This window comes from Pristiophorus japonicus, chromosome 14, assembly GCF_044704955.1.
Source record: "Pristiophorus japonicus isolate sPriJap1 chromosome 14, sPriJap1.hap1, whole genome shotgun sequence".
Classification (NCBI taxonomy): Eukaryota; Metazoa; Chordata; class Chondrichthyes; family Pristiophoridae; genus Pristiophorus; species Pristiophorus japonicus.
In genome coordinates, this window is record NC_091990.1 from 165126751 (window position 1) to 165135853 (window position 9103).

Genomic DNA, 9103 nt, shown 5'->3' on the forward strand with positions numbered 1-9103 from the left:
CTGCAAAGAAAACGCAAAGAAATGGCACTCAAGTTTAAAAAAAAAATTTCATTCACAGAATGTGGACATCGTCGTCAAGGCCAGCCTTTATTGCCCATCCCTAATTGCCCTGGAGAAGGTGGTGGTGAGCCGCCTTCTTGAACCGCTGCAGTCCGTGTGGTGAAGGTACTCCCACAGTGCTGTTAGGGAGGGAGTCCCAGGATTTTGACCCAGCGACGATGAAGGAACGGCAATATATTTCCAAGTCAGGATAGTGTGTGACTTGGAGGGGAACGTGAAGGTGGTGGTGTTCCCATGCGCCTGCTGCCCTTGTCCTTCTAGGTGATAGAGGTCGCAGGTTTGGGAGATGCTGCCAAAGAAGCCTTGGCGAGTTGCTGCAGTGCATCTTGTAGATGGTACACACTGCAGCCACGGTGCGCCGGTGGTGGAGGGAGTGAATGTTGAAGGTGGTGGATGGGGTGCCAATCAAGCGGGCTGCTTTGTCCTGGATGGTGTTGAGCTTCTGGAGTGTAGTTGAAGCTGCACCTATCCAGGCAAGTGGAGAGTATTCCATCACACTCCTGACTTGTGCCTTGTAGATGGTGGAAACGTTTTGGGGAAACAGGAGGTGAGTCAGAGTTTACATGAGTCATTGGAGGCTGCAAAGCAACTAAATCCAGTCTTCAAATAGCTCCCAATGCTTTATACACCTAATGCAATCCAATCTAATAACCCCATTCTTTCAGGATACCAACTGCTGCTAAATTATCTTACCTGGTCCATTCCTCATTACTAACACTCTTTCTTCCAACAGTGAAGCATCCCAGAGCAGGTCAAAGAACATTATAGGGACAAGTCATCGGCAGTCCCTCGGAATCGAGGGACAAGTAATTACTTCTCAAGTATATCCAGTTACAGAAGAGAATCCTGCCAGGAAAACTGGTTGAAGCTAGATCACTGGACCCATTTCATCATCATCATAGGCAGTCCCTCGAAATCGAGGAAGACTTTCTTCCACTCAAAGTGAGTTCTTAGGTGACTGAACAGTCCAATACGGGAATTACAGTCTGTCACAGTCGTTAAAGGGATGGGTGGGGAGTCTGGTTTGCCGCACGCTCCTTCCGCTGCCTGCGCTTGTCTTCTACATGCTCTCGACTCCAGGTGCTCAGCGCCCTCCCGGATGCTCTTCCTCCGCTTAGGGTAGTCTTTGGCCAGAGACTTCCACGTGGCGGTGGAGATGTTGCACTTTATCAAGGAGGCATTTAAGAAACAGCTAGATGCTGTAATGGGAAGTTGATGGGGTTGGTAATCTAGAAGGACGAGATCAAATGGGCCAAAGGACTTCATCCAAAACTACTTTGCTGCAAATTCAGTGTTTGCTATAAAATCTGAAATAAAAATGAAGGGTCATCAGCCTGAAATTTTAACTCAGTTTCTCTCTCTACAGATGCTGCCTGACCTGCTGAGTATTTCCAGCATTTTCTGTTTTTATTGCAAATGCAGTAAAATACTCAGTTCTGCCTAGAGCAGCTCTTTTCAAATGTGGTAAGTAATCATTGACGTAATTGCTCTTTCATTTTTCTCTCACAGCTCCTTGTTTTTTTTTAAACCAATAAATATATTTTGTTGAATGCAGACAATAAGAAAGAACAGGTTTGGTTTAATGGTGAAAGGGCCCGAATTTAAAAAAACACGCACAGCTGAAATGGTACAAGTGATGATAATGCACTGTGTTCGCAGCCATCAGGAAAAGGTGTGACCCGAGATAGGTGATCCCTCTCGTACACCAGCTCCAAACATGCTCTCTCTATTCGCATCTTTCTCATCTCACCACCACCACCACCACCATTGCTCCTCTGATCATTTTATGCCTGATCATCGTAAGCTACTTCCTTTCTGTAGGTACAGCAACAGGCTTAGCCAAGCAGCCTGCCTAAATAATGTAAATAATGGACACTTACCAGACGCGAGATACCAAAGGGCAGCCAACCTTTGACCTTCAGCATGAGCGACGTCTTCAGGAGAGATGGGGGGGGGGGGGGGCAGAAGGGGAACTGGAGAGAAAGAAAAAACGTTTGCATGAAGAAAAGGTTTTAGACACTTGCATTCACTGCCCAACTGAGAAATGTCATTTGTATAGAACACTTTCAGTGAAATCTGATCGAACTCTGCATTCTGGACCAGAATAAACAGCAGTCAGGCCTGACAAGGCACTGAGAATTATAAAAGAGACAAGACCATGGATATAGGAACGATGGCTTTAGGACAGTCTCAGACATTAAAATAAGGCAAGGTGGGTATAGGACAGCCTGAGTGACAGATCCAGAGAGATGGGTACAGGATCTGCTGAGTGACTTGAGCATAGGGCGAGGGGGTACAGATAATGAATATAACGCTTCTCCTTTCAGAACCTCAACACATCTTTGCTTCAAAGTCTCCTTTGAACTAATGAATTCTCGATTACACAGATCAACAGACTATTTGTTATTTTTTTTTTAAATTCGTAGCCAATCTTTCCAATTCTTTGTCAAATCACAAACGCCAGAGGTCACCTTGCACACATCAAGGATCACTCTGCGCCAATGCTCTTAGTCAAAAGGCCTAGAGCCGCTGCACCGTTCCTGGAAGTACTGCAATACCAGGTTCGTGCCATGGAGGTGGATGGGTCAGGCCCCCCACACACTTCCGTGGAGGTGGATGGGTCAAGCCACCCCACCGAAGGTTATTTAATGCAGTGGTACCAATATAAAATAGGACAAAAAAAAAAGTGTCACATTTTAATGTTTGCGATACACTTCTTACTGATCCGGTAATGTCTCAATTTTAAAATTCTGGTTTTCAAATCCCTCCACGATCCCACCCCCCCCGATCTCTAAATTCCTCCAGCCTTACAATCCTACAGGACATCTCCACTCCTCCAATTCTGCCCTCTTGCACATCCCCAACTGTAGTCGCTCCATCATTGGCAGCCCTGCTTTCAGCTTCCTAGGTCATAAGCTCTGGAATTCCCAATCTATCTCTCTCCTCCTTTAAGATGCTCAAGACCTACCTCTTTGACCAAGCTTTTGGTCACCTGTCCCAACATCTCCTTATACGGTTCAGTGCCAAATTTGGTTTGTTAACACTACTGTGAAGCATCTTGCAATGGTTTACTATGTTAAAGGCGCTATATAAATGCAAGTTGTTCTACCAGCAGTGACAGACCTGCAACGACCTGTATTTCACCCTCGTGTTACACAGTTGCAAGTTCACAGACTACGTCCTATGTTCTCACCAGACTGCACACCCTTCCCTAATCAAATACTGCAACACTGCTACCTGGAACGGCCATATAACCAGCCTTTGTCATTGCAAAACGACTTCACCTTTAAGTCCGAGAGCCAGTCACACCTCTCCTGCAGAGATTCACAAACAGCAATGAATCAGCAGGGAGAGATCTTCAAATACAAGATGGATAAAATACTAACTAAATATATTTCTATAAGGCAAAAAGGTGAATCAAATAGACTTCCATGGAAAAATAAACATTAAAATTAAACAAACTTAAAAAAAACGTGATGTTAGGGCTAATAATACCAATGAAAATCACAAGGATCATAGAAAGTATAGTGAAGATGTGAACAGGGAGATTTGAAAGGCTCAACAGGAATATGAAAAAAATACTAGCAGATAAAAGAAACATTATGGGTTTTTGCAAGTTAATAAAAAGTAAAAGAATTAGGAAAGAGTAGATTGAATCGTTCAAGAATGAAGGAGGGACTCTATTGATAGAAAATGAAGGTACGGTGGAGATATGCAATAATTATTTTGCATCTTTATTTACATATAATGGTGGGAGTGAGAACATGGATGTACTGGAGGTGGGTCCAGAGTAAGTGATGGAGCAAACTGTAAAAATTAAATTTGATCTGCAAAAATTAGCAGAACTCAAGGTGGATAAGAATAAAAAGGAAACACTTTCATTCATATAGCGCCTTTCACAACATCCCAAAGTGCTTTTTGAAGCGTAGCCACTGTTGTAATGTAGGATACGCGGCAGCCAATTTGCGCACAGCAAGCTCCCACAAACAGTAATGTAATGTCAACTAGATAATTATTTTTTTAACATTGATTGTGGGATAAATATTGGATATTTCTCCTGCTCCTCTTCGATACAGTGCCGTGGGACCTTTTACTTCCACCCGACAGCAGACGGGACCTCGGTTTACGCCTCATCCTACAGTGCAGCACTCCCTCAGTACCGCTCCTCCGACAGTGCAGCGCTCCCTCATCAGACAGTGCAGCGCTCCCTCAGCACCGCCCCTCCGACAGTGCAGCGCTCCCTCAGCACCGCCCCTCCGACAGTGCAGCGCTCCCTCAGCACCGCCCCTCCGACAGTGCAGCGCTCCCTCAGCACCGCCCCTCCGACAGTGCAGCGCTCCCTCAGCACCGCCCCTCCGACAGTGCAGCGCTCCCTCAGCACCGCCCCTCCGACAGTGCAGCGCTCCCTCAGCACCGCCCCTCCGACAGTGCAGCGCTCCCTCAGCACCGCCCCTCCGACAGTGCAGCGCTCCCTCAGCACCGCCCCTCCGACAGTGCAGCGCTCCCTCAGCACCGCCCCTCCGACAGTGCAGCGCTCCCTCAGCACCGCCCCTCCGACAGTGCAGCGCTCCCTCAGCACCGCCCCTCCGACAGTGCAGCGCTCCCTCAGCACTGCCCCTCAGACAGTGCAGCGCTCCCTCAGCACTGCACTGGAGTATCAGCCTAGATTTATGTGCTCAGGTCTCTGGAGTGGGACTTGAACTCGCAACATTTTAGACACAGATAGCTGTTAAAGTCAGAAATGAGATAGCTGAGGGTTTCAACAATTTTTCAATCCTCCTCAGATATGCAAATATGCTGGGAAAGTGAAAAACAACTCTGCTCAAGATGAGAAAGGATTCATCAGATAACCATAAAATAGTCTCATTAGTTGTGGGCAAACATTTAGAATCCATAATTTGAGATAAAGTTAGTAAGCATTTGGTTAATCAGGAACAGCCAGGATGGATTGGTTAGCGGCCAGTCACGTTTCACAAATGTAATCTTTTTCTAAGTGACTGATTTGATAGATAAAGAGAATGCAGATGTCGTGTATATGGATTTTCAAAAGGCAATCAAAAATGCGTTTCAAGCAAAATTCAGGTATATGGTATAGAAGGAAATTAGCAGGAAGAACAAAGTTAAATGATGGGCAGAAATTAAATTATGGTAAACCATTCAAATGCATTGAACGATGTGAAGCTCCTGTACTTGCACGATAGATACAAACTAAACTTGACAGAAAGTTAGAGCTTGTTCATTTCTGTACACTTACAGCAAGATCTCAGAAATTAAACAGGCACGGGCATATTCACCAGTTACAGCAAGTTCGGGCCCAACGTCCTGAAAGTGCAGGCACAGGCAGATAAAACCATTAAAAATGCCAACAGCATTTTAGTTTTTAATAAATAGGTACATTTATGATAAATTTGGACAAAAAATGATAGGTGAGGCTCCCTTTAAGCTGCGTGGCAGAGTTGGTGCTATGTGCAGTTTTGGGTACCCCTTATAGAAAGGATATTAAACCATTGAGAGGATACAGTGGAAATTTGCCAAGATGATGCCAGGAATGGAAAACTAGAGTTTTGAGAGAAGACTCGGGACATTGCGACTATTTCCACTGAAGCAGAGAAGGCCAAGAGGCGATGCAACAGAAGTTTTTAAAATAATGAAGGGCTTTGATAACATGAATAGGGAAAGGCCATTTCGTCAGGTTGGGAAGTCAGTGTCAAGGGTGCGCCAATTTAGAATAGTCACAGAGAGTAAGGAGCGGGGTCTTTACACATCTGATGAGCATCAAAAGTGAGTTAGTGTGAGTGTCAGCAGGCAATTCAAACATAAAGTATGGTACAGCCGAGCCGGATTCTGTCCTCACCAAACGTCAGCATTAGAAGCAGAACATCTGGCACATTCACCCTCCCCCCCCCCCCCCCCCCCCACCCCACCCACTCACTCACTCGCCCCCCCACCCCACCCACTCACTCGCCCCCCCCACCCCACCCACTCACTCACTCGCCCCCCCACCCCACCCACTCACTCACTCGCCCCCCCACCCCACCCACTCACTCACTCGCCCCCCCCCACCCCACCCACTCACTCACTCGCCCCCCCCACCCCACCCACTCACTCACTCGCCCCCCCCACCCCACCCACTCACTCACTCGCCCCCCCACCCCACCCACTCACTCAATCGCCCCCCCCACCCCACCCACTCACTCACTCGCCCCCCCCCACCCCACCCACTCACTCACTCGCCCCCCCCCACCCCACCCACTCACTCACTCGCCCCCCCCCCACCCCACCCACTCACTCACTCGCCCCCCCCCACCCCACCCACTCACTCACTCGCTCCCCCCACCCCACCCACTCACTCACTCGCCCCCCCCACCCCACCCACTCACTCACTCGCCCCCCCCACCCCACCCACTCACTCAATCGCCCCCCCCACCCCACCCACTCACTCACTCGCCCCCCCCCACCCCACCCACTCACTCACTCGCCCCCCCCCACCCCACCCACTCACTCACTCGCCCCCCCCCCACCCCACCCACTCACTCACTCGCCCCCCCCCACCCCACCCACTCACTCACTCGCCCCCCCCACCCCACCCACTCACTCAATCGCCCCCCCCACCCCACCCACTCACTCACTCGCCCCCCCCCCACCCCACCCACTCACTCGCCCCCCCCACCCCACCCACTCACTCACTCGCCCCCCCCCCACCCCACCCACTCACTCACTCGCCCCCCCCCACCCCACCCACTCACTCACTCGCCCCCCCCCCACCCCACCCACTCACTCACTCGCTCCCCCCACCCCACCCACTCACTCACTCGCTCCCCCCACCCCACCCACTCACTCACTCGCCCCCCCCACCCCACCCACCCACTCACTCCCCGCACCCCACCCACCCACTCACTCCCCGCACCCCACCCACCCACTCACTCCCCGCACCCCACCCACCCACTCACTCCCCGCACCCCACCCACCCACTCACTCCCCGCACCCCACCCACCCACTCACTCCCCACACCCCACCCACTCACTCCCCGCACCCCACCCACTCACTCCCCGCACCCCACCCACTCACTCCCCGCACCCCACCCACTCACTCCCCGCACCCCACCCACTCACTCCCCGCACCCCACCCACTCACTCCCCGCACCCCACCCACTCACTCCCCGCACCCCACCCACTCACTCCCCGCACCCCACCCACTCACTCCCCGCACCCCACCCACTCACTCCCCGCACCCCACCCACTCACTCCCCGCACCCCACCCACTCACTCCCCGCACCCCACCCACTCACTCCCCGCACCCCACCCACTCACTCCCCGCACCCCCACCCACTCACTCCCCGCACCCCACCCACTCACTCCCCGCACCCCACCCACTCACTCCCCGCACCCCACCCACTCACTCCCCGCACCCCACCCACTCACTCCCCGCACCCCACCCACTCACTCCCCGCACCCCACCCACTCACTCCCCGCACCCCACCCACTCACTCCCCGCACCCCACCCACCTCTCTCCCCGCACCCCACCCACTCTCTCCCCCGCACCCCACCCACTCTCTCCCCGCACCCCACCCACTCTCTCCCCGCACCCCACCCACTCTCTCCCCGCACCCCACCCACTCTCTCCCCGCACCCCCACCCACTCTCTCCCCGCACCCCACCCACTCTCTCCCCACACCCCACCCACTCTCTCCCCACACCCCACCCACTCTCTCCCCACACCCCACCCACTCACTCCCCACACCCCACCCACTCTCTCCCCACCCCCACCCACTCACCCCACACCCCACCCACTCACTCCCCACACCCCACCCACTCACTCCCCACACCCCACCCACTCACTCCCCACACCCCACCCACTCACTCCCCACACCCCACCCACTCACTCCCCACACCCCACCCACTCACTCCCCACACCCCACCCACTCACTCCCCACACCCCACCCACTCACTCCCCACACCCCACCCACTCACTCCCCACACCCCACCCACTCACTCCCCACACCCCACCCACTCACTCCCCACACCCCACCCACTCACTCCCCACACCCCACCCACTCACTCCCCACACCCCACCCACTCACTCCCCACACCCCACCCACTCACTCCCCACACCCCACCCACTCACTCCCCACACCCCACCCACTCACTCCCCACACCCCACCCACTCACTCCCCACACCCCACCCACTCACTCCCCACACCCCACCCACTCACTCCCCACACCCCACCCACTCACTCCCCACACCCCACCCACTCACTCCCCACACCCCACCCACTCACTCCCCACACCCCACCCACTCACTCCCCACACCCCACCCACTCACTCCCCACACCCCACCCACTCACTCCCCACACCCCACCCACTCACTCCCCACACCCCACCCACTCACTCCCCACACCCCACCCACTCACTCCCCACACCCCACCCACTCACTCCCCACACCCCACCCACTCACTCCCCACACCCCACCCACTCACTCCCCACGCCCCACCCACTCACTCCCCACGCCCCACCCACTCACTCCCCACGCCCCACCCACTCACTCCCCACGCCCCACCCACTCACTCCCCACGCCCCACCCACTCACTCCCCACGCCCCACCCACTCACTCCCCACGCCCCACCCACTCACTCCCCACCCCCACCCACTCACTCCCCACACCCCACCCACTCACTCCCCACACCTCCCCACACCCCACCCACTCACTCCCCACACCCCACCCACTCACTCCCCACACCTCTCTCCCCACACCCCACCCACTCACTCCCCACACCCCACCCACTCACTCCCCACACCCCACCCACTCACTCCCCACACCCCACCCACTCACTCCCCACACCCCACCCACTCACTCCCCACACCCCACCCACTCACTCCCCACACCCCACCCACTCACTCCCCACACCCCACCCACTCACTCCCCACACCCCACCCACTCACTCCCCACACCCCACCCACTCACTCCCCACACCCCACCCACTCACTCCCCACACCCCACCCACTCACTCCCCACACCCCACCCACTCACTCCCCACACCCCACC

The 9103-nt window shown here is 54.3% G+C and overlaps 2 protein-coding genes across 3 annotated transcripts in view; one reads left to right on the forward strand and one right to left on the reverse strand.

Moving 5' to 3' along the window:
• The window catches only part of gtf2h1 (general transcription factor IIH, polypeptide 1), a 95693-nt gene extending 93685 nt beyond the window's left edge, over positions 1-2008 (reverse strand). Inside the window, exons 1-2 of one of the 2 annotated variants that reach the window (XM_070898656.1) lie at positions 1941-2008; positions 754-1367 (exon numbers count right to left, since the gene is read on the reverse strand). In XM_070898656.1, coding sequence (XP_070754757.1) covers positions 754-823 — 70 coding nt within the window. In that variant the 5' untranslated portion in view covers positions 824-1367; positions 1941-2008. The remainder of the gene's footprint in view (positions 1-753; positions 1368-1940) is intronic. The other variant, XM_070898657.1, reaches the window with a different exon arrangement.
• Positions 2009-3753: 1745 nt separating this feature from the next.
• Positions 3754-9103, forward strand: part of tsg101a (tumor susceptibility 101a) — a 37297-nt gene continuing 31947 nt past the window's right edge. The window contains exon 1 of the mRNA XM_070898760.1: positions 3754-3759. Coding sequence (XP_070754861.1) covers positions 3754-3759 — 6 coding nt within the window. The remainder of the gene's footprint in view (positions 3760-9103) is intronic.